Here is a 26,341-nt window from a genome sequence, read left to right on the forward strand (position 1 = left end):
GAAAAGAAAAGAGTGCTTCATTTCTGAGATAATTTAACATGAAAACACACAAACGGGCATAAAAGAACAAGTCTGTTTATTGTTTGTAAAGGCTAAGGGCTAAAAGGCACAAAACTGTGATTACTGAAGTGCAGATTGAGAACAAATTCCAACACGGGCACTCGTGGTGAGATGGCTCCTCTGAGAATATATGTCGACTTTTCCATCTATCTCACTCTGCCCTTGGCCTTTCCTCTCCCTTTGGCGCTGTGAAGTCAGACAAAAATATTCAACTGTTCAGCATGTGTGCATAGATGAATATTTTTAAGTTAAACTGCATAGTTTACACCTATTTGAACCTCCGTACGGCATTTTTCCTGCTATGTAAAGCATTAAAATTAAAACAAATAAGCTACTGAAGTTGTAATCATGAATAAATATGAACCAATTTACTGATCTTAAATTAAAAAAATAAGCAGTATTTAATAAAGGTGTGAATAGACACTAGATTTAAAAAAAAAAAAAAAAAAAAAAAAAGACTTGATAACGATAAGCCGGATTTGGAGAAAATAAACAGTGTTTAACTATTTAATGCTTATCTTCCTTCACCTGCTTGCAGTTATTATTTCATAATGTCTTTTAATAGTACCCAGGGAGTAATTCTGTAGTTTGCTGGCATACATGGAAACATTATTTTCAAGAAGCAAGTAGCTAGCTAAAAAGATAGCTAATAGCTGAAATCATGATCATTTTAACCTTTTAGCTAATGATGTAAAAAAACACATTTAAAGTACATGTAGCAACATTAATGTATGGATAAAGTGGAATTGTTAGCTGACAATGCAAACTAGCTGGAAACAGTCCAGTGAAAACGTTTTCAGAGCAGGGGCGGATCTAGAGAAATTTGGTTAGGGTGGCATGGAAATCAAACGGGGTGGCAAAATCAAAGCCATTTCTTTACACATTCAGGTTACATTCTGTAATATGTACTATATATGGTTAAAACTGTGTTTTCCAACCTTTTGCAGCCATGTATTTCACATATTTCACATCGGAAAAATCACACAGCACACCACCGAACAAAAATGTCACAAAAAGCATATTGATAATTTTCCCCCGTGCACCAGGCATAGCAGAATTGGTTTGGTTTGTCCCCGGTATACCTTTTTTGTTTTCTTCTGACCACTACTCATCCTAGGGCCTTTTTCTGGGTGGGAATTTTCTCCAGGACCCAGGCCAGATTGACTACTTTTTTTCTTTTCAAATATTTATCTATTGCTATTACGCACCGCGTCGTCTCACAGCATGACTATTATGGATTTTCTTCTTCGTTTTCTTCTGTTTTACTGGCAGTTGGCAACTCATTTAATTACAGCAGGTAGTTGTACTGCCCTATAGTGAAGGAGAATGTAATTGTTCTGATCGCTACTCATGCTGGTTGCTTAGAGCAGCGGTCCCCAACCCCCGGGCCTCGGACCGGTACCGGTCCGTGAGTCGTTTGGTACCGGGCCACGAGAGTTGAGGCTCAGGTGTGAAATGTATGGTTTTCAGGGTTTTTTTTATTGGTTTTCAGCGTTATTTTGTTATTGTTTTTATCGTTAACTCGGTTTTCCTGGGTCTTTTCATGTGCATTATGAATAAATCTTCTTTTTTTTGGTACCAGTACACCTTAAAGGCCGGTCCGTGAAAATATTGTCGGGCATAAACCGGTCCGTGGCGCAAAAAAGGTTGGGAACCGCTGGCTTAGAGTACTAATCAGGTGGAACCAGATAATCTTCCACGGCACACCTATGTGCCGAGGCACAGTGGCTGGGAAACAAGGTTAAATTACATCAAATGCAACACATTTACATATGTTACACATTTCATATAAACATTGTAACTTTCTTATTATCTTTAGCCCAAAATATTTACATATTTCAGTTACATAAAGAAATGTGAATTTTAATTTTATGTAGTGTATAGCCTTTATAATAAATAACCATGTAGCCCAATTGTAAGTATAAATTCCAGAAAGCTACACAACAAGAGGTGGATCAGTTAGAAATACAAGTCTAACTTTTTACGTTTCACAATCTTTTTACTATTTATTTTTTAATGGGGTGGGCACCTTATGCACATGCCACCACAGTTAATCCGCCCCTGTTTCACAGGACTTTACACCCTTACTACCTTTACTGTGTTTACAGTTTTTAGAAGGCAAGTAGCATGACTTATTTATTCATTATTCATTACCGTTTATTACTTCATTACCATTTATTACTTGCACAGCTGCTCTTATTGTTCTATATTTCTTCATATATTCTTTATATATTTTCTATATTGTGTATTTTGTTACTGTTATTTTATTTTTAACTTTAATTTTTATACTTTATTTTATTCTTTCCTAGTTAAATTTACCCTTTATTTTAATTTTCATATTTATTTCCTATCCTAGTCATAGTCTTTTATTTTAGGTCACGAGCAGTTGTCTAAGCATTTCACTGCATATCGTACTGTGTATGACTGTGTATGACTCTGTATGTGACAAATAAAATTTGAATTTGAATTTAGACAGGTTTCCAGGAGAAAGCTGCTTCTCTTTAAAAAAGAGCATAACAGCACAGCTTAGATTTGCAAAGGTGCATCGGAACAAACCACAAAACCTGTGGAAAAATGTCCTTTGGACAAACAGTGAAGAGTTTTGCCCATAACGCACAGCACAGAAAACGAAAAAGCAGCAAATTAGCACAAACACCTCATACCAGATGTCAGATGTGAGGCCATTGTGTGAGGCAAGCTAAAGTTTGGCCCAAACTGAGTAACAGAACAGGACAGTGATCCCAAACACAGCAGCAAATCTACCACAGAATGGCTGAAAAAAGAATCATGTCGCAATGGCCCACGCCAAGTCCAGACCTCAACCTGAGTGAAATGCTGTGGCAGGACCTTGAGAGAGCTATGCATAAACGAATGCCTGCAAACCTCCATGAACTGAAGCACACTGTGGGTGGGCAAAAGTTTCTCCAGAACGAGAGTCTGATAAAGCCAAACAGAAAAAGAAGGACTTCAAGTTGCTGCTACCAAAAGTGTTTCTACAAGCAAATGAATTATGGGATGTGCACAGTTTTTCACAGGACTGTAAAAGCTTTTTTCACATGATCGTACACAAGCATAAACATTAAAGTATAGAAACTTTCACGTAGGGTTAAAATATTGTCTTAAGGTATGACCACAACTTTGACAATTTGGATAAATAGTTGAAAATAAATATGTCATATAAATTACAATATAATCAATATAATCAAAACAAGCTGCGGTTTCATTTTAACCAAATAAAAAGAGTGGAAATGACATTTAAAATATCTCGTGCCATGTTGGTACCTCAGTCTCTGGTACTTGAATGACAGTACATATCCTTGTCTGCATATAGATTGGTTTTGGGTTATGTTTCCTTAGTGTTTATACTAAGTGGTGCCCCATGTGCTATATGAAAATAAGAGGGACAGCAAGAAAGAGCTGTGATAGATGAAAGGAAAGGGCAAATGCCAAAGCATCATTCTATTAGACAGGGACAAAGGACACAATTTTATGCTGAACACAGCTGGCTAACGATGACTGTGTCCTCACCTTTGATGTGCAGCTGCTGTCTGTTTTGCACCCTTGCCCATAAGATCTGATACAGTCATAAAAATACAGGCTGCTTCGACACACAACTCACACTGTCTGTCCTAATTTTTGACATACTAAAAATCAAAAACTGAAAAATGTAAAAGATGAAAGGGAAAGATGAAAAGTGTTGTAACAGCATTTAAGAGAATATAAACCAGAAAAGATGATAAAAATAAATAAAAGAAACTGAATACAAGCCTAAAAAAGGTTGCAATACACAAGAACTACAAGAATTTCTATTAATGAGGTGATCCTTTTCATGTCTGTTTCAAACAAAAACAAGTTTGGCTACGTTTTCACGTGCCTGTGATAATTTGTAGCCCAGCTAAGACATCACGCTCCCAATTAATATTATACAGCATTATGTGAATTTTGGAGGCTTTGAGTGTAAGAGATAAGTCACCAGGCCCGAGAAAAAATGTATAAACGACCAAATTCTTTCTGAATAATAGAAATCCAATTTCCCAGTGGGCCAAATGAGCAACTGAGTTGTGTTGTTGGCTTCACCAATAAACTGAACACAGATGTGCTCAGTGTTAATGACATGTCTTTATTTTTTTTTTAAAAAAGGGAGAATTAAATCAATTACCCACCCCTGGATTAGATTTCTCCAGGAGTGTTTAATCGAAAAGGAGAAAAAAAAATCACCTTGATACAACATTTTTAAAGAAATTCTAATGATGCCCTTAGTGCATATGAGCCACACCTGAAGGGTGGTTCATAGATGTTACTTACCTCTGGCTGTTCTGAACACGAACCTGGAGCAGAGTGATCTGTAAAGGAAGAAACATGGAGGACATGCTGAGTCCAGGAAAAACAACAGACGCCAGCTGAGCCAGCAAAAGAGGATCTTCTGGTCCTATGGAGTAACTAGCTAACAGTATATTCTCCTACATAATTTTATGTCCGCATAGCAACCTGTTCTGTGAACAGTCTATATTTAAGACATATTTTAAACAGATTGAAAGCTAATATTCAGATTACTGCTCATGTGTAACTTGGTGAATGTGTAAATCAAATAGTGCTTCCAGACACATAAAAGTAAACAAAGATTTTAGAAACACTTTATTGCGCCACACTGAATATGAAACTACTCCCCTATGTAATAAAACCTCGAATACAGCATCCATGGCAGATACTTAGTTTACAGTTCCAAGTAAAAGATTTGGAAAAACCACAGTTGCCATCTGCTTCAAATACACAACATTGATAAAAATGCTAATGAAAAAGTCCCAGCATAATGCAAAAACAAACCTGACATGCACATTCTGTCTTACTAATTTAAAGTGAACCTACAATACCTTTGTTATTTTCTGTCAATTATATAATGTTGGACAATCATTTCCAAAGTTTTAAATAATGAGGTCCATGTATGCACAAGTAAACCTTGTAAGGCTTCAAACTACTTTAAACGCTATATTTCAGACATTGTTTTCTAAACTTGGCTCTCTCTGATGTCACTGAAAGCCGATATGCCTAATACGTCCATCTCAGTCACACAGCCTAGAGTATGAACACAGCAGCCCCACCCTCTTTTATTTGTGTGATTAGTTGACTCCATGTTTAAACATTGCTGCCCTTGCTAATCAGCACCAGATTAGCTAGTACTAAACGTATTCATGTACGACTGCAGGTAAAGCCTCAGAGGTGTTACGTACAGTGGCCCTGAGAGGCCAAACGGATTGCAACTTCAGAAAACACCAGCAATAAGAAAAACGCTGCAAAAGCACACAAAACACAACGGAAATAGGAAAAACGACAACAGAAATAGGAAACAAAACAAAACAGAAATAGCATAAACGTAAACAGAAACAAGAAAAAACAGATTTCCAAAAGCGCAAGGGAAGTGTTTCTGGGGAGACAATAACCCGACGGACCAGTTGCAGGAACCAAAATATGCTAAGAATTGCGCTGGGAGACACTTAAAAGAAGTGGAGGATCTATTGGTTTTGTGAGGAAAGAAATGATGAGAGCTAAGTGTGTTAGCCTACCATTAGCCTAAAAATCCGTCATCAGTATTATATGAATCATGATAAAACACGCCTACCATGTTTTGGGTTCCTGCAACTGGTCCGTCGGGTTATTGTGTCCCCAGAAACACTTCCCTTGTGTTTTTTCCTATTTCTGTTTTCGTTTTTCTTGTTTCTGTTGTTGTTTTTCCTGTTTCTGTTTTGGTTTTTCCTATTTCCATTGTGTTTTGTGTGCTTTTGCAGCATTTTTCTTATTGCTGGTGTTTTCTTAAGTTGCAGTCCGTTTGGCCTCTCAGGGCCACTGTAGTTAGGACACCACTGGCATCCCTGACAGATAGCTTCACCTCCCTTTCTTACTGGACACTAGCATGAAAGTAACCAAGGCTACTGCTGCTAGCACTGCTAACATTAGCTCAGCTGTACAAACTAATCTGACACTGTGTATTTGCAACATCATACGTGGTGCGAAGTGCTATTTAGCAACATTTGAAACCCTATGTGCTGGGGTTTTCTTCCTGTTAAAACTGTGTTTTTCCTTCCCACAGTTACCAAGTAGTTGCTCATAGCGGGTTGTCTGATTGTTTGGGTTTTCTTTCTGATATTGTAAGGTTTTACCCTACAATGCAAAGCACCTTCAGGCAACTGCTGTTATGAATATAAATTAAATAGAATTAAACTGAATGAGATCAATAATGAGGCAATTAATGGTTTCATGTAGCTCCTAAAATGTACACAAAATATTTGTTTGGCCAATTTTGATCTTTGTACATTTAATATGTGTGCTTTAAAATGTTTTCTTTAGATTTCCTGTCTTTTAGACCAGTTGACTAGCCTATTTTTTCCACTTTGTTTAAATGACCAGCAAATTAGTCAGAAGGCGGCCTTAAAGAAAGAGAGAACATAAAACAGCTTTTATTTGACAGTGAGTTAAATGTGATGGTGTGCAAAAAGACCCGGTATCATGTAAATAAGAATTATTTTGAATTGTAAATCATACAAAGAACACAAATAAAAACACGGAAATCACCATATCAGGGAACCATGAAATCTTGTCCCCTTGGACGCCTACTAGGGGTAACCCTTCTTCCTCTTTCTGAACTGAGTCCTTTCTGTCATAATTCAGGCCTCCTTCTGGAACCGAATGACTTTCTCCCTGTACAGCTTAGTAGGGCTATTATTGGAAAAACCCGGAACCTATTTTACTGATTGTCAAAGCACATCTTTATAAATATATACTGAGTTGCCAAATCTTGCCATTAAGGATACAGGAGAGGTCATCAGATGTTTTAGGTTAAAGAGTTAATATGAATCTTGTGATATTAGATTTTTGTTCTGCTAAGGGAATTAAAATCTTAGAAACAAAGGAAATAATTCAAAAAAACCCTGTTTCCTTTGTCTCGTGTCTCTGCCTTCTTGTAAGTCAGACCTCAAGTACCGTCTCAACTCTGTACTGTCTCTTAAGGTCCAGGATTAAATGGCCACACGCTAGCTTCACCAGCACACACCACTGTTTTCACCTCCTGTTTATAACTTACTCACTCAGTGGTCAGTCAGCTCTGATTCAGCCCTTTGAGACTCAGTTTTTGACCCTTTGACACACAGACCAAAAAACCAGAAGGCTCAGACTCGTCTTTAACAGTTACTCACAAATTCTGCTGCTCAGTGATGCAGATCTGGAGCCAGCTGATCATTTAAATAGAATGACCTTGCATTAAGTTTGATTACTGTTAGCTGATATTTTAACAGGTGCAAATAAAAGCTTGTAGATCAAAAACCGGTGTTCACCATGTCATTGCACAGCACGTAATATCCCGAGGCGAAATACTTACATCATATTTCTGTCTCATCAGTGTCTTGGTGAAGTCAAACTTCTCAGCCTCCAGCATCCACAGCCACTGATAGAGCTCACTGGCCTTCTCCCTTTTAATCAAAACCAGGAGGAGTACAAAAAGTGAAAACCTAAAGGCCAAAAGGCTCAAACTGTAATGGGAGGTAGATGAGAGTTTATGCACCACCAAATCACCTGCAGCAGACTTGAAATGTGGATTTAGGTGTTTGAGCAGAACTGTGAACAGTAGTGTCCTTACTTCAGTTTGTCCTCGTTGAGACGCTCGATGTTGAGAGGTTTCTTCCTCTCCGCCAGGATCTTTCTTTTCTTCTCTCTCTCCGTCTGCTTCTTTGCTCCCCGCTTTCCGTCTTGCTGGATGTGAGATTTAATGAACGTGTAAAATAAGGAAAAGACCGCATTTACATAATAAACAGGCAAACTGTGAAGCTGATCATATTTCCTGTTGCTTTGAATGCAAATGTGTGCGCGTGTGTGATTACTCACCCTCTGCTGGAAGCCAGAGTACTGCTGAGTCATGTTTGTGAGAGCCTTCTTCTTCTTGGCATCCTCGTCCTGCTTCCTGCGGGCCTCTTCCTGTTCCTTCCTCTCCTTTTCTTCCTGTGACACGGATTAAAGAACAGAAAAGAGAAAATGAAACCATCTGTCCACTTGTCTTCCCAGCCACTAAAACAGGACTGAAGATAGCATCCTCCAAACGTTCTGACATCCTCTGATGTCATAAAAAAGAATGTAGCGTCCATTGTCGTTCATTCTCAAAAAGTTCAGAATATTGTTTTTATGTGAGCAAGGCTATTCTATTGTGCAATCAAGGTTATTTTGCACATAAGATTAACTTCTATGTGCAAAATACATAAATAATATTTTTACTGCCACTTGGGGGCAGCAGAAACAAGCTGTGAATCCGTCACTGACATAGTCTCGTGTTTTAAGATAAGTTAGAGCACTTTTTAAAATTAATTTGCCTACTTAAATTTCAAGCATTCACTTGGAGATGTGTTTGTGACCATAGCAAGTTTAACGCTAGTCTAATACTTCTGTACAATTCTGGCTCCTCTTAAGAGAAATATTTGGCTCTACACTTGCTAACAACGCCTTTCTCCTGTGGCTGAAAATGAGGCTTTATAAAGAATCAGTGAGTCAAATATCATCATTTGACCCATTGTTATTATTAAAAATGTTGAGGGCAGGTTTAAAGTAAAAAAAGAAATTGTAAAATGGAAAGCAAATATCCGAGTGCAAAGACTTTGTGTTTATCCCAGTTTATGGAATCTGATTCAAACGTAAATTTTCACTAGCCATTAAAAAGCCAGTGCGTAACATTACATGAAAACAGAGGACAAACAGATCCAGGATGGTTCTTTTTTTTGTTGTTAATTAGGCTTTTGCAGACTGTACTCTAATTCTGTTCAGGAACGTGGGTAAAACCACAGCGTGTCAGCTCCTGGGGGCAGGACACTCTTCGTTTATTGCAAACATTGTCACATTCTGAAAAAAGGCAGAGGCAACTGCATCTAGAAACTCACAGCAAGCCGATTCTGCCTCTCCTTCTCATGCTCGGTTCTGATCCTCTGTTGCTCAGCTCTCTCAGCACGACGCTTCTCCTAATCATCCATGCCCACACACACAAACACACACAAACACACACAAACACACACAAACACACACACACACACACACACACACACACACACACACAGAGTGTAATTGTTTGCTGGGTGGTGCATCACTGTAGCGATCTGGCACGCTTTCCTGGAATACTTACAATCCTGTTAACGAGAGCGATGAGCTCCTCCTCGTCCTTCTTTCTCTGAATGAAGTGGGCCTCGATCAGAGATTGCAGCTCAGTCAGATCCTTCTCCTGACGCTTCCTGTGGATATCCTGCAGTCACGTATAGATGTTTTTAGTTCTCTACTGAGCACGACTCGTATGCATATCATCTCCAGTACTGGCTTCACGCTAAGATCTACATTTTGGCAAGAAAAACAGGCAGACACCCACTAGTACAGTCCTCAAACATGCAGCACACATGAAACTTGATGATTATATACACTAACTGATCCCTTTATTACTGCATGTTAATACAAATCTCTAATCACCCAATAACTTAGCACATGGCAGCAACTCAGTGGTTTCAGGCATATAGGCATGATCGAGAAATTCAAAGTTAGTGCCAAGTAAGGTGTTTAAAGTGACTTTGGATGTGGCTTGTTGTTATAGTATTTTGGAAATCTGCTGAGATATTCCCAGACAAACATCTCTAAGGTTTAGAGAAAATGCTCGGAAAATAGAAAACATCCAGTGAGCAGCGATTCTTTGGGTAAAAATGCCAGAGGTCAGAGGAGAATGGACACGATCCTTCCTTCAGGAACTCAAATAATCCCTTGTTACAATAAAGGTATGCAAAAAAAGCATCTGTGAACACACAACAAATTTAACCTTGAAGGAAATGACAGCAATACAGCAGCAGAAGACCAGGAACCAGGCTATCATTCACAGAAGTTGAAGAATAGAAGATTGGAAAAAGGTTGCCTGGTCTGATGAGTCTTGATTTCTGCTGTGATGCTCAAATGGTCGAGTCTGAAATTGTTGCATAGGCAACATACCAATATGGATCCATTTTGTCTTGTTGTGCATCAGCGGTTCAGGCTCCCACAGTGTGGGGGCACACTTTAGGCATCTTAATAGCAACTGAGCATCATTTAAACACCACAGCCTACCTGAGTGTTGTTGCTGACTGTGTCCAACCCTCTATAACCACATTGTACCCATCTTCTGATAACTGCACTATGTCACAAAGTTCATTTGTTAGTTTAGTCATCCTAAACTACTTTCTTGAACATGACAATGAGTTCACTGTATTCAAATAGTCTTCACAGTCACCAGATCTCAATCCATTAGAGCACCTCTGGGATGTGGCAGAACAGGAGATTCATATGATTGGCGAGTAGCCGAGAACTCTGCAGCATCTGTGTGATGCTGTCATGTCGATATGGACCAAAATCTCAGAGGAAGGATTCCAGCATCTTGTTGAATCTATGCCGCCAAGATTAAAGGCAGTTTTGAAGGTAAAAGCAGGTCCAACATGGTACTAGTAAGGCCACCTAATAAAGTGGCTGCTGAGTGTATCTTTTTAACTGAAGAGGACCTGTACTTATAACCAAAGCTTTATCAAGAGCTGTGCTTCACACCCACTTGTAGATACATGCAAAAGTCAGATAAGCCTTTGATTATGTCTTTTTAAGTGTGAGTCCACCTACTCATTTTTTAATTAGAAATTAATAATTTTCTATGTTGCCAAAAATATTTAGAAATAGCGCTGCTCTCCCCATCTAACTCCAAGGCAAGCCATGTTGAAAAATGCCACACTGTTTCTTTAAATTGGCTTCAGTCACTCACATCAAAGTCGACTTTTTCTCCCTCAGGTATCTTTGGCACAGTCAGCGGTGGTGCAAACAGCCTGAAATATAACATCTCTGTGTTACAATGAGAGGAACTTTGAACAACCTTATTGCAAGTTGGATAAATTGATTAAAATTCAAATAACAAAAAAACAAAACCCAGCCCTACTTTGGTTTAGGTTTGGATTCATCTGTCATATCTGCAACAGGGAAAATAATAATATATTATGGGTGTATGTGTGTGTATCCAGTGTCCTAAAAATCTTTATTTTATTGGATTTTTCCATTATTTTAGCAGTGATGGAGAGCATCTGTGGATTTTTTATTTCCTTTTGTTTGGCTATCAAAGGCGGGTTGAAGACACCAGACATTTTTGGTAAACTAGAGCAGTGATCAAGCTATTTTCATAAGGCCTTATCAGCATGTAAGAGTACCTTCATCCACAGCTGGAGACTCGGCTGCAAAAGGACAAAGGAAAATGTTAGTGCATCAGCAGGTGGAATGCAAATGGATTTCCTTTTATTATTTCCAAACTCCATTTCACTCAGCTCTGATATTTACCCTGTGTCTATTGATATGAAATCTTTCTTGCATGTCAGGGTCGGAAATGGAGTCTAAATCGTTTCTGTATAACGTGTCAAACTAGAGTTGCTCTAAGTACTCTTGGGGTTGCAAGCAATGAGCCTTAGTTTACCTTGAAACAGTGGAGGCATCTCTTTGATAAATGTGTATCAACCACGAGGGCCAAAATAAAATTGGACGATATTGAGATATTTACGCTGCAAATGAATGCCTCGGTATGGGAGAAAATCAAAACAATTGGATTTTATTACCTGACAAAGATGCGCACAAAAACAACTGATATAGTCTTGTATATGCACCCGTATACATTACCATCTTCTGCAGGCTCTTGGCGAGGGCAAGGCGAGGAGACAGTAGATGAGGATTGCAGGAAATGGAAAACAACTTATCAATTAAGACTGCTCGTAGATGGACAAGGCGCTGAACACATTTGTTATGTTTATTAAATAATGGAACGCTAAAGTTAAGGAAAATAACAAGAACAGTTGGTGATGAAACCCTCGCAAGAAGGCAGTAATTTCCTATAAAGCTAAAAGGGAAAAAGAGGTCATTACCTTCAGCTGTTGAAACCGGGGGTTCTGAGGGGTGAGAGTAATGAAAATATGATTAGATGCTGTCACTCTTTAATCGATGCAATGCATTTTCCTTCTTAAAACAATCAAGACATGTTTGCCGTGGGATAAACATGACTAAATGAATGTCAAACATGTGTGATCTGAAATGAAAATTGAATTTCAACACCCAGAGCTCTTCTTGCATTGCACGCAGTCGCTTTTGTCTGAGTAGGCGTCTCTATTTTTTTTTTCTTTTTTCAAAGATCCTGGCAAATAAATCTGCCAAACTCAGCAGGCAACTCCTGGGGAGCCAAACATATAATTAGCGAGTAGTGAACATAGGAACGTTTATAATGATTTAGTTAAGGAGGTAATGATGAAGTGAATGAAGTATCGTTTCAATTTGATGTGGAAACGGGAGAGACGATGTTAAAAATCATTTTTTTTATATTTCAGTGATCTCATCTGATGTTTAGAATGGTGCGAGTTTATGAAATTAATCATAATTTTTCTCCATAAATATTGTTACAATTGAGGAAAAACATTTCTTCACAATGGAGGAGAAAAAAATTTACAAAGAAGAATTACCTTCGACTTCAGGAACAGCTTCTTCTGCAAAGCAAGAACAGTGAGGTAAACTTATTGAAGTAAACTTCTGTTGCTCTTGGGTGAATACAACAACAACACACAAAAAAGAGCATGATACAACAGAAACAGCCACAATAATATCCCACAAGTGTGTAAGTAAAGAAACATGCTTTGTTTACAGACAAAAAAAGTCATACAAACCTTTTTCTTTCAGCGTCTCCATGACTGAGTGAACAAAATATGGATTAGTGGATCAATGAGACTCTTGCAGACAGCTTGCGGCTGGGTTTTGGTCACACTCTGAGCACTGTGATGTTGTCTCTTGGGGATGCACTGAGAAGCAGTGCTGGTGTTTGACATTCATTTTGAGCAAAGCTAAAAACTGAACCCGAGAGCGGTTTGCAACAGGCCAGATATCAAAGCAAAGCCTGAGCACATGTTTTATATATGACTGTTACCACACGCTTATCAATGCTCCTCTCCTTTACAAAAGTAGCCTCTGAATGCTTCAGTGTAAAAGTTCTCCAACATGAAAAGTTTGACAAGTAGGGTAGCAGCAGTTTCTGTTGGCCATGTACTGTCACAGCTCAGGTACCTTTTGATAGAGCCAGGGTAGCTTTTCTGTTTCCTGTAATTGTGGTTAATGGGAGAGGTTTTGTTAGGGTAAAGAAACCAAGTTTACTTGGTTAAGTTTGAGAAAATATTGTGGTTTGGCTAGCCAGTCTGACATGTGCATATTTGTGCTAACCTGAGCTAGCAGATGCTCCCAAACTCATCAAGCTAGCCAATGCAACCAAATTTATCAGCTGTAAACTGTACTATACTACACTCCACACTTTATTAGTTCCACTACTACCGGGTTGGACCTTTTTTGCTTTCCCAATTCTCTTAAGCCTTTGTGGCATAGATTCAGCAAGGTGATGGGGACTTTCCTCAGAGTAAGGGTGGATCGTCATGTTATTATTGCCAAATTCCAACCCTATCCAATATCACAGCAGACACAGAGACTCATCAGAATAAGTTTTTACAGTCTTCTGTTTTCCAGTTTTGTAAACCCTTGCGATTTATAGCCTGCTGCTGTGCAATTTAGAGATGCTCTTCTGCATACCTTGGTTGTAACGATGATTATTTGAGTAACTGTGATCTGACCATTCTCCTCTGACATCAGAAAGGGATTTTTCTCCCAGAGAACTGCTGCTCAATGGATATTTTCCCTTTTTGGGGCCATGGAGATAGCTTTGTGAGAAACTTCCAGCAGATCAGCAGTTTCTGAGATACTCAGAATCAACGACCATGCCATGTTTAAAGATTCTCAGTTTGAACTGCGTCAAACAGGTCATTTTGACCATCTCTGCATGCTGCAATAAGTTGCTGACACATGATTGGCTGATTAGATATTTACATTAATGAGCAGATGAGTAGGTGTACCTCTTCAAATGACTGGTGAGTGCAGTTCTTAAAATGAGTCCTTTCCAAAAAAACAGATTTTATGCAACTCATAACGAAGAGTAAAGGGGTCTGAAGAAGGGCATATCAAAGGTAGAGAGAAGTTTGCCTTTTTTTCTTCTTTTTAATTTTCTTTCACAGCTGAGCTGGGTTTAGGAGACAAAGTACTTGGTTATGTTTAGAAACAGACTGTGGTTTGGCATAAAAACACCCTTTCAATAACATAACCATGATTTAGAGAGGCTTACTGGAAGAAAACCTTCACTCACATTAACATTATTGCCTGGAAATATGTCACATGACAAGAGACGCTTAAGCATGGAGGTAGGGGTAAAATTACTGTACAAATACAATAAATATATGGGAATCCATCTTATCTGGAAAATAGCTGTTTTGGGGATAGGTGATTTAAAAATGCTGCTGCAGCCACTGAGAAATTAATATAATTAAATGTGAAGCTGTTGCATGACATGCCATCATTTAAAAAGAGTAAGCCTGGTGTATTTTAACAAAGGCCCATGTCGCTACAGGCACGGTGGAGTGAAAGTAGCATATTTAAGTAAACTTTTTCTCTAAAAGTCAAACTGATTAGAAAGAGTCAAATCGGCAGCCTGGTTAGTAAACCTGTCAGAAGACTAAAACCCACAGTACACTGTATACATACTGACATGAACTGTACAGTCCTGAAAATGTCACGGAGACATTTTCAATATAAACTGACGGCTAAACATGAGCTGACACATCAGTGTTGACAGAGAGGTTGTTAACATTCAAAAAGAAAACACACACAGCCAGCTTGCTACGGCTTTTTATCCCTGACAGCAGACACTGTAATGGCAACAGACACACCAGAAACAAGATGAAGCACACGCAAAGCCACTCAAGAAGCCTTTACCTTCCTCTTGCTGCGTCTCTGCCTCTGAGCAGACATAATCAGGTCAGCGTATAGAAGCGAGGAATGACATTTTGGTATATAAAGAGCAAATTCTCACAAAACCTTTACTTACCTGCCTCCCTGAAAATACAGGAAGCAAAGACGTAAACTTTAAAATCAGCTGATTTTGTGTATTTATAGCTGTGTTTCGAGGGCGTAGTGAAGGTACTCACAGAATCTCCTCGATAACTTCTACTTCTAGCTCTTGATCACACATCTTGGATCACAGTTACCTGCATCGGAGAGCAAAACATCAAAAAGTCGCCACACAAATTTAATTTGATACATTTTACATAAGAAAAGAAGCAGCTGTTGAAACAACACGAAATCATACCCACACGTATCCATCCGGGTCATTAGGGCGTTCACATTTATTCGTACATTTCACAAATGTTCGTGCTGTGATTGCTCTGATTGTTTGTTTTCTTGACATCTCATTGCCTGTAATGTTTTCGCAAGCCCTCGAGATTTTTTCCCCCTCGAACAGATGGATCGCATCTTTCTTCTTTTCTTCTCCTTTCGGTACTTTTAGCATTTGTGCAAACAACTAAACCAAAAATCCACAAAAAAATATTTAAATTTAAAAAAAAAAACTTGGCTACATGCTGTGAGATTGGAGCAGTTGTAAAATCCGAAACGATTCCACCATGGGCACTGCAGGCAGAGGCCCAGGGCTTTAAACAGCTCCAGGCCTAATCCTCAGCCATTTCCTTTTGGCGCTGATCAAGGCTGCAGTCAGCCGACTAGAGTCTGAAAAGCGCTGAAAATATCAGGCTTGCATGAGTTCTTCGGGGATGCACTGATGTATCTGCAGCCACACATATTGCATTGGCTTTGATATGTACACTCGTAAACAGTTTCCCAGGTACTTAAAAGGCTTTGAAGTAGTGCAAGAAATCTCCATCATAACAGGTGCTATTTAGCGTGATGGCAATGCTTAACTTAATATATTTCTTTTAAAAGCAGTTGTATTTGATTTCAGTACAAGCTCGGTTTATTAAGGGGCCATTACCCTCTTTTTGTTTACTTAGAAATCAATTTTCTTGTCATGATCTGTACTACTCAGGCTGAGTGGCTGCGGTTCTGAATTTCGATTTCTAAAGTCTTGGAGGGTAACCTTGATACAGCCATGAGGATGTCATGAGGGTTAAGCTAGACTTGTAACAAAAAGATTGTGTTACAAAATTGTAGCGTGGGGTTTGAAAGAAGTGTGTGTTCACCTAATGCATGAGTGGACGACTGTTTTGAAGGCTGACGCTTGAGATTTCAGATGTAGCCATCTTGGCACATCTGTCATTCACTGTAATATTAAAAAAAATGTATTCAGAATAGAAACAAAAGCCAAAAGCTGGGTAAGGTAGAGGGGTGGATCTGATTCTAGTGATGAAGCCCATTAATTCACTAAGAAAACAGTGAATTAACTGACTTCTATTTGGAACCACAAAAGTTCCCCCTCAATGGCCATTAGAATAAATGCAAGTCTAAGGCACTTCTGCATTGTTTTTACATTTTATACCTGGAAACTATACATGGTTTAAAATCTAAATTCATATTTAAATTGTTTAAAAACTGATCATTAAATTGCCCCTTTTATTGTGTTACACCAAAGTTTTGAAGTATTTAATGTATTATGGCATTTTCATGGAAGCAGTAAGGATGAACATAATTTTTCACAGAACTGTATCCAGCCCCTGAAAACGTTCTTATTCACAACTTCATAGATAATGAGATCATAGGTCAAGACATCTCAAGCTCCTCTCTTTTAATTTTTCATCGTTTCTTTCACAGGAATAGGATATAGTTTTGTAAATACCTCCCTCTGTAAAAACACAACCTTTATTTTGATAAAGAGCACAAACAAATGTATTTCTGATGTCTTTATCTGTTTCTCGTGGAGGTCCTTCATGAAAGTAATCATCCCTTTGAAATCAGAGAAAGCTACCTAACTTTAAGAAAATGAAATCATACATAGAGTAATATTCACATAGGAACACGGTCGATCCAGCTTCTGTAACAACACCATCAAAATGTCTGGAGTCAAGGTCATGCTGCTCAGAGGAAGGGATTCAATAAGGTTCTTTATATGTAACAGTTACATGTCGGAAATATGGTTGCGCAGAGCACCTCCTGGGGCCGTGTTTTTTTTCCACATGCTTATAAATCACCGAACCGTAAACGCCAATGTCAGTGGGTCAGAATAGAAGGACCGAGGGCGAGGGTCTATTTATAAGAATAACAGAGCAAGCTTTTGAACAGGTGTTCAACAGCTCCTCCAGACAATGGGCTTGGCTCACCTCGTGCATACTCACAGTAAATCAACGAGCTGTGACTCAGGCTATTTTTGCCATTGCAGTTTGGTCAGCTGATTGTTTGGGGAAACATTTTCACAATACCTCTGGGTAGACTCTCTTGCTTTTTAAAGTCATATTTGGTAACAGATATTTGTTCTCATGCACACGTTGAATGGATGATGAAATAAAATTAGCTCCACATCCCCAGTTCCACCCTCGCTCCCACTGCCTGGCTGCCGTCCTGACCAGCTGCACATTCAATCTCTGCACGCCATATTTACACCTTCTGTCTATGGTTACTGCCCCAAATGTATGCTTCTGTTTAAATTCTGCTACATATGTGCTCAAATTCACACATCGCGGCGCCTGTGGAGGCCCCAGTGTGGTTACTTGTGGCACTAAACTCAGCAGCTGACGTCAAAGGGCCAATGCAAAGGAAGAAAAAGTGAGCGAGACCAAGAAAGGTAGAGAAAGCTGAAATGAAAGAAGGCCATCTGGTTGAAGAATAACACTAACTGGAAACCCAGAAAGAATTCACAATGTATGAGAGCTGTCATGGCCGGGTATTAAATGTGTATTTGCTTTAATGAATGCGGTCAGTCCCCGTCTGGCTGAAACTGTGGAACAACAGAGAGTCTGACAGCGGCAAGAATGTTGCGGGTGCTGGTTTCAGCATTAGGCAGCATTAAGTCAAAGCCAAAAGCATGCAACCAACTCCACAGTCTCAGGGGCGAGCTTAGCACCTTCCACAGCGTGATATACACAGTTTGGATCAGAATACAGAAAAAGAAGAAGAAGTCATCATAAAAATGCCCAAGCCAGTTTGATCCATTACATCTCACTACGTATGAGTAACAGGTAATCGTTTGATCATGCTGATGGGTTTTACGTATCTAACTCAGGAGCGCTTTAATTGCAATTATTGGCCTTTTTGACATCATGCACCCTGAGATGATGGCCATGCTCAACTCTTACCTGCTATATATTCCTTGAAGAAAAAAATGGGATTAGCCACAAGTACTGGTCTTATTCTTCAGCTGCCAGACAAAGACAAGTTCAATCATCTGCCTGCCAACCCATAGCGCACACTTAATACAGCCCTGTTTGTCATGTGACCACATATCTTTTCTATGACTGGTCAGGATGGTCAGTTCTATTGTTGGAGGCAGACAGATGAGTTATACCTGGACAGACATGCTGCCTTTGAGTGCTCACCGTAATCCGCTACACATGAAGGGAGAAATTGGAAATACTTTTCACTTTAGAGTCATTTTAAAGAGGGCTGTCAGAACGTCATGGAACGTCATAGAGAAATGACACCACAAAGCTGTGCTCTGCTGGAGTGGAAGTACAATTGCCTTCAAACTTGTACCTTCAGTTACACCTCAGCCAAATAATTTCATACAGAAACATGTTTTTGCGATTTTGACCATCGTCAAACTCATTATATTCAACTTTTTCCAAGATTGCCTATTATATATTAATTTTAAGGACAGAATTTCTAGGCATAGCCAGGTGGAGGTGTGTTTCCACTTTGGTGGAGGCCTTATCCAGTGAGCGGCAGTTCTGCTGTAGAAAATGCCTTGAGCAGATACAGGAGATGAGAGGAGAATGACCAGACTTCCCCCAGCTGCTGGGAATTTGGCATAAATAACACAAATCCATGGACCTTTTATTAATACCCTTTCATTCTGAAAGCAAACAGTGTCCAACCTAGTACTAGCAAGGTACTAGATCAGGGGTGGGCAACTCCAGGCCTCGAGGGCCAGTGTCCTGCAGGTTTTAGATGTGTCCTTGATCCAACACAGCTGATTCAAATGGCTAAATTACCTCCTCAACATGTCTTGCAATTCTCCAGAGGCCTGGTAATGAACTAATCCTCTGATTCAGGTGTATTGACCCAGGGTGATATCTAAAACCTGCAGGACACCGGCCCTCGAGGCCTGGAGTTGCCCACCCCTGTACCAGATCAATCCTTTTGTAGCAAGTACTAGCAAAGCATGGGTCCATCCAGTGGTGGTGGTGTCATGGTGTGAGGGTTCAATTCAATTCAATTCAATTCAATTTTATTTATATAGCGCCAAATCACAACAAAAGTCGCCTCAAGGCGCTTCATAGATACAGAGAAAAACCCAACAATCATATGACCCCCTATGAGCAAGCACTTTGGCGACAGTGGGAAGGAAAAACTCCCTTTTAACAGGAAGAAACCTCCGGCAGAACCAGGCTCAGGGAGGGGCGGCCATCTGCTGCGACCGGTTGGGGTGAGAGAAGGAAGACAGGATAAAAGACATGCTGTGGAAGAGAGACAGAGGTTAATAACAGATATGATTCAATGCAGAGAGGTCTATTAATACATAGTGAGTGAGAAAGGTGACTGGAAAGGAAAAACTCAATGCATCATGGGAATCCCCGGCAGCCTACGTCTATTGCAGCATAACTAAGGGAGGATTCAGGGTCACCTGGTCCAGCCCTAACTATATGCTTTAGCAAAAAGGAAAGTTTTAAGCCTAATCTTAAAAGTAGAGATAGTTTCTGTCTCCCGAATCCAAACTGGAAGCTGGTTCCACAGAAGAGGGGCCTGAAAACCGAAGGCTCTGCCTCCCATTCTACTTTTAAATACTCTAGGAACAACAAGTAGGCCTGCAGAGCGAGAGCGAAGTGCTCTAATAGGGTGATATGGTACTACAAGGTCATTAAGATAAGATGGGGCCTGATTATTTAAGACCTTGTATGTGAGCAGCAGGATTTTGAATTCAATTCTGGACTTAACAGGAAGCCAATGAAGGGAAGCCAAAACAGGAGAAATATGCTCTCTCCTTCTAGTCCCTGTCAGTACTCTTGCTGCAGCATTTTGGATTAGCTGAAGGCTTTTCAGTGAGTTTTTTGGACATCTTGATAATAAGGAATTACAGTAGTCCAGCCTGGAAGTAATAAATGCATGAACTAGTTTTTCAGCGTCACTCTGAGACAGGATATTTCTAATTTTAGAGATGTTGCGCAAATGGAAGAAAGCAGTCTTACATATTTGTTTAATATGTGCGTTGAAGGACATGTCCTGGTCAAAAATGACTCCAAGGTTCCTCACAGCGTTACTGGAGGCCAAGGTAATGCCATCCAGAGTATGAATCTGGTTAGATACCATATTTCTAAGATTTTCAGGGCCGAGTACAATAACCTCAGTTTTATCTGAATTAAGAAGCAGAAAGTTAGCGGCCATCCAGGTCTTTATGTCTTTAAGACATTCCTGCAGTTTAACTAATTGGTGTGTGTTATCTGGCTTCATGGACAGATAGAGCTGGGTGTCATCTGCATAGCAGTGAAAATGTATGCTATGTCTTCTAATGATGCTGCCTAAGGGAAGCATGTATAATGTAAACAGAATTGGTCCTAGCACTGAACCCTGTGGAACTCCATAATTAACCTCAGTGTGTGAAGAGGACTCTCCATTTACATGCACAAATTGGAGTCTATTAGATAGATATGATACAAACCACTGCAGTGCAGTACCTGTAATACCTACAGCATGTTCTAATCGCTCTAATAGGATATTATGGTCAACAGTATCGAACGCTGCACTGAGGTCTAGCAGGACAAGCACAGAGATGAGTCCACTGTCAGAGGCCATAAGAAGATCATTTGTAACCTTCACTAAAGCTGTTTCTGTGCTGTGATGAGCTCTGAAACCTGACTGAAACTCTTCAAATAAACCATTCCTCTGCAGATGATCTGTTAGCTGTTTGACAACTACTCTTTCAAGGATTTTTGATATGAAAGGAAGGTTGGAGATTGGCCTATAATTAGCTAAGACTGCTGGGTCTAGAGATGGCTTTTTGAGTAAAGGTTTAACTACAGCCAGCTTGAAGGCCTGTGGTACATAGCCGATTATTAGAGATAGGTTGATCATATTTAAGATCGAAGAATTAATTAATGGCAGGACTTCTTTGAGCAGTTTTGTAGGAATGGGGTCTAAAAGACACGTTGATGGTTTGGAGGAAGTAATTATTGAAGTTAACTCAGAAAGATCAATTGGAGAAAAAGAGTCTAACTTAACATCAATGGTACTAAGAGTAGCTGTAGATAATATTACATCTGTGGGATGATTACTGGTAATTTTTTCTCTAATGATAAAAATTTTATTTGTGAAGAAGTTCATGAAGTCATTACTAGTTAACGTTAAAGGGATGGTTGGCTCAACAGAGCTCTGACTGTTTGTCAGCCTGGCTACAGTGCTGAAGAGAAACCTGGGGTTGTTCTTATTTTCTTCAATCAGTGATGAATAGTAAGATGTTCTGGCTTTGCGGAGGGCTTTCTTATAAAGCAGCAAACTATTTCTCCAGGCTAAATGATGATTCTCTAAATTTGTGACACGCCATTTCTTCTCCAGATTACGAGTCATCTGCTTTAGGGTACGTGTTTGAGAATTATACCACGGAGTCAGGTACTTCTGATTAGAGACCTTAGTTTTCACTGGAGCTACAGTATCCAGAGTCGTACGTAGTGAGGAGGTGAAATTATTAACAAGATAATCGACCTCTGTTGGGGTAGCGTTCAGATAGCTGCTCTGCTCTGTGTTGGTACAGGGCATTGAAGATGATAACAGTGGGTGGATTATATTCTTAAACTTAGTTACAGCGCTTTCAGAAAGACATCTACTTTGATAAAATCTACTCTCCACCGCTGTGTAATCAATTATTGTAAATGTAAATGTTATCAGGAAATGATCAGACAGGAGAGGGTTTTCAGGAAACACTGTTAAATGTTCAGTTTCTATGCCATATGTTAAAACAAGATCTAGAGTGTGATTAAAGTGGTGGGTGGGTTCTTTTACATTTTGAGAGAAGCCAATTGAGTCTAATAACAGACTAAATGCCATGTTGAGGCTGTCATTTTTAGCATCTACATGGATGTTAAAATCACCCACAATAATTATTTTATTTGAGCTCAGAACTAAATTAGATATAAAGTCTGAGAAATCAGACAGAAACTCTGTGTAAGGCCCAGGTGGACGATAGATGATAACAAGTAAGACTGGTTTCTGAGTTTCACAGCTGGAGTGGACAATGTTAAGCATCAGGCTTTCAAATGAATTAAAAGTCTGTCTTGGTCTTTCATTAATTAATAGGCTGGTGTGAAAAATTGCTGCCACACCGCCCCCTCGGCCTGTGCTTCGAGGTTTCTGGTAGTTAGAATGACTCGGGGGTGTTGATTCATTTAAACTAACATAATCATCCTGCTGCAACCAGGTTTCTGTAAGGCAGAGTAAATCAATTTGTTGATCAATTATTAAGTCATGTACTAACAGAGACTTGGAGGAGAGAGACCTAATATTTAATAATCCACATTTCACTGTTTTACTCTTTGGTTCAGATGTGGATACTGTACTGTTCTTTCTTTGTAATTGTTTATGTTTAAGTTGTTTGTTGCTGGTTTTTAGTTTGTTTTTTGTCTTTTTGGAAGCTGACACAGTCTCTATGGAGATGGGTTTTTGGGGGGGTAGCAGGAGGAGAGAAGCTGCAGAGAGGCGTGTAAGACTGCAACTCTGCTTCCTGGTCCCAACTCTGGATAGTCATATTTTGGGGGGTTTAATAAATTTGTCCATATTTCTAGAAATGAGAGCTGCTCCATCCAAAGTGGGATGGATGCCGTCTCTCCTAACAAGACCAGGTTTCCTCCAGAAGGTTTGCCAATTATCTATGAAGCCCACATCGTTTCTGGGACACCACTCAGACAGCCAGCAATTTAAGGAGAACATGCGGCTAAACATGTCACTTGTATCTTGGGCTGTTTCGTACCAATTTAATTCAATTACATTTTATTTATGTAGTGCCAAATCACAACAGTTGAGGCTGTTTATATTGTAAAGACCCTAAAACACAGGTGTCGAACTCCAGGCCTCGAGGGCCGGTGTCCTGCAGGTTTTAGATGTGTCCTTGATCCAACACAGCTGATTTAAATCGCTAAATTACCTCCTCAACATGTTTTGAAGTTCTCCAGAGGCCTTGTAATGAACTAATCATTTGATTCAGGTGTGTTGACTGAGGGTGATATCTAAAACCTGCAGGACACCGGCCCTCGAGGCCTGGAGTTCGACACCCCTGCCCTAAAATAATAGAGATAAAAACCCCAACAATCAGATTACCTCCTGTGAGGAAGTACTTGGCAAGAGTGGGGAGGAAGAAATTATATTATATATGGTTACAACACCAGATATTGTTGCTGACTATGTCTGTGCCTTTATGACCAATTTAGTACTAATTCTCTGATGGCTGCTTCCAGCAGGACATTGCACCATGTCACAAAGCTCACATCATCTCAAACTGGTTTCTTGAACATAATAATGAGTTCACTGTACTCAAATGGCCTCCACTGTGTTCAGTTCTCAACCCAGTGGAGCACGAAGGCAATTGTGAAGGCAAACGGCAGTCCAGCCTGGTACTACTATAGAGAAGCATCTGGTGAGTGTATTAAGTGAAGTTGTGAAAGGAAACTCAACAATGTGGAATACCTCAATGTATTTATTGCTGTTGTTGAGTCAAGGTTACAATGTTCAACACATTCCTCCGCTTGGAAACTGCCTGCTTGTATGACATTTGGAGAGAGACTACAGATAATGTATTCTGCACAGGCTTAGCGCTACACAAGGAACAAGTGTCTGGTTAAACATGGAAATTTAAAAAGTGGACACAAGGCTGTAGAAAACAAAACACAACATTATGAAACCATTACATTAAAAAAATACAAAAACGTCACATTTTATCATGCTTAAAAATATTTTGGTCCAGCTCCCCTGCTCTTTTCAGGAGCCATGGAATGTGATTGTCAGATTGTTGAGCAGTAACACCGATCAATTTAATGCCCTGACAAACAGTTCATATTCTTATAAGCTTGTGCTGCGCGAAAACGTGAAAAATCACAAGTCAAAATCATGCTGAGCTGCTAGGAGGCTTTAAAGTACTGTACCTCGGCTGTCCTAAATGCTGTCATTGCAATCATAAGGCCAGAAGTTTTACATAGTGGTAAATATCCTTGTTACTATGACCTTGCTATATGTTTTAGGCACCCTGATTTTACTTTGTATGCCCTCAATATGTAAAGTATTGCTGAGCATAAGAGTGTGCATAGAGGCAAAAAAGAAGTTAAAGGCAGATAAAAAAAAAACATGTCCTACATCATAAAACTTTAAGGCAGCAAAGGCACCACGTGCAACTGCTTTTAAGATGAATGTCTGAAGATGTTTTAAAGTGTTTGAAAGCTAGAAAGAACTCAACCCCCCCCCAAAAAAAAACATTAAAACATAAATTAAAAAAAACAAATGACATGACAGGACAATAAATGTCAAAATGGCCTTCTGAATATCCAACACTCCTATCACCTTCAAAATCAACTGCCTGTTGGTGAATGAATAAAAAAGCAAAAATACCTTTTGTTATAAGTATACAGATGTTATATATGATACAGTATGATAGGTCATAGTCAAAACATCACATGTGCTAGCATATATTACTCAGACCATTGCTGCACTATTGGTAAGACAATAAAAGTGAAATCAGCTAAACTCTAGAAGTGCTTATATTTCTATCCTGAACAGGTGAACGTTGAATAATATAGCATTGTGTGAAGCTTTTGCTTTAAATATAAATAAAAAAAGAGAGAGATGGAAAATATTCTGAGGGAGAGAAGTGATATCGCCCATCTCTTTGGAATGTGGAAACTTTTGAACTCATCCACTCAGCACGGAGTACGAGACATAAATCTTAATTCTATTAGTTTTATTGTCTTCCTGGCAGGATTTTATAAAGTAATTAGTAATTTTAAATGTCCAAATTTCACAGCATTTTGTTGTTATCATACTTTTTTTTTTTTTTAGAAAGCAGAAATTATTGTGCAAAGGCACTATACGTGGTAAGCCTATAACAATATGCTGATGCTGTTTCGGTACAGTGCTCGGACAGTGTCTGTCCTGTCCCTGCGTGCTCTTGGGGGTCCCTCCTGGGGGTGTGGTATTTGGTTCTTAAGGAAAAGTCAAAGAAGAGTCTTGGATTGTCGTGGTCCCCAGCTTTAGTGGCTCCTTCAAGACATTAGTGTCCCATACCTATCGAAAGACACAAAAACGAGTACATCAGTGGCCCGACTCCAAGTCCATATACCCACACAGGTCTGTGTTAAACCAAGCAGTGAGGTGTTTAAATTTGGCTCCACAGAAGTCTGAGTTTATTGGAATTGCTTCGACTTCAAAACAAGGAGTCAAAATAGTTTTGCTAATTTTCCATATGGTACTGTGGAAAAGTCTTGACTCATCACTCGTCTTTATATTTTGATTACAAGGAGCAAGACTTTGGTGAACTACTGTTGGTTTTGAGCAGGAGTTCTTCAAGTTTCCCGAAGGTCTTTTATATTTTTTAAAAGACCACCCCTTGTAACAGAGAAATTTATTTTTTTGTTTGTTAAGCTACCTAACGCTGACCTATGAATCATTTAAGTAAAAAAAAAAAAAAGGCACCGAGTTAAATGGAATAACAGACAGCTTAGCCAAGAACCAATTTTAAAGAGTAAGTCGTGCCCTTAAGAAACAGGAAACAATCCAAGCAAAGACCTGACGCAGGATCTGAAAGATGACCTTTCTTTGAATCCATCTACTGATCACTAATATCAGAAATGCTCCCAGTGGAAGGAAGTCATGTCAAGTCATGACACAGAGGTACTTCAAATTACATGAGAACTGGTCTCAAAATCAGTGGCAAGTGAACTTGTGGAGTGATGATTACAAATTATATTTTTTGTTCAAGTCGTCATCAAAATATATATGAACAGCAGTGAGTACACACCCATCTGTAATGATTTGGGGGCTGCATTTCAGCCAGTGGTGTTGGGGTCTTGTCAAAATTTAGGGAATTATGAATGCAGCAAAATACCATCCATCATGCAACAGAACGAGGAAAGTGTCTGATTGGCAAGAGCTTCTTTTTTCACTGTGATAATGATGCCAAACAGACTCTCAGTCCAGTACAAACATATCAGGACAGAAAAACACGCACCAGAAAACTATCAGTCATGGATTGGCCTCCCCAGAGCCCAGATCTCAACATTATTGACAC

At 39.4% G+C, this 26,341-nt stretch overlaps 2 protein-coding genes across 9 annotated transcripts in view; both read right to left on the reverse strand.

Moving 5' to 3' along the window:
• Window positions 1-59: 59 nt before the first annotated feature.
• On the reverse strand, window positions 60-18,499 carry tnnt2e (troponin T2e, cardiac). 3 transcript variants are annotated; one of them, XM_084909293.1, is made up of 15 exons: window positions 18,219-18,499; window positions 15,126-15,185; window positions 12,573-12,596; window positions 11,985-12,008; window positions 11,743-11,757; window positions 11,283-11,306; window positions 11,018-11,048; window positions 10,847-10,907; window positions 9,212-9,328; window positions 8,973-9,050; window positions 7,933-8,046; window positions 7,688-7,800; window positions 7,430-7,520; window positions 4,366-4,403; window positions 60-246 (listed from the first exon to the last, which is right to left on the reverse strand). In XM_084909293.1, exons 7-15 carry the CDS (start codon window positions 11,044-11,046, stop codon window positions 207-209), a joined length of 681 nt encoding a protein of 226 aa, XP_084765419.1. In that variant the 5' UTR covers window positions 11,047-11,048; window positions 11,283-11,306; window positions 11,743-11,757; window positions 11,985-12,008; window positions 12,573-12,596; window positions 15,126-15,185; window positions 18,219-18,499; the 3' UTR covers window positions 60-206. The 3 variants fall into 3 exon arrangements, with proteins under 3 accessions (XP_084765419.1, XP_084765420.1, XP_084765422.1); XM_084909294.1 differs by lacking the exon at window positions 18,219-18,499 and having other exon boundaries at window positions 15,126-15,248; XM_084909296.1 differs by lacking the exons at window positions 15,126-15,185; window positions 18,219-18,499 and having other exon boundaries at window positions 12,573-12,727.
• Window positions 18,500-23,743: 5,244 nt separating this feature from the next.
• The window catches only part of cald1a (caldesmon 1a), a 64,512-nt gene continuing 61,914 nt past the window's right edge, over window positions 23,744-26,341 (reverse strand). For 5 of the 6 annotated variants that reach the window (XM_084909271.1, XM_084909273.1, XM_084909274.1 and 2 more), the window contains one exon: window positions 23,744-25,338. In XM_084909271.1, the coding sequence (XP_084765397.1) occupies window positions 25,325-25,338 (14 nt within the window). In that variant the 3' untranslated portion in view covers window positions 23,744-25,324. The remainder of the gene's footprint in view (window positions 25,339-26,341) is intronic. The other variant, XR_014797294.1, reaches the window with a different exon arrangement.

This window comes from Perissodus microlepis, chromosome 17, assembly GCF_051167445.1.
Source record: "Perissodus microlepis isolate ML-2025 ecotype Zambia chromosome 17, ASM5116744v1, whole genome shotgun sequence".
NCBI lineage: Eukaryota > Metazoa > Chordata > Actinopteri > Cichliformes > Cichlidae > Perissodus > Perissodus microlepis.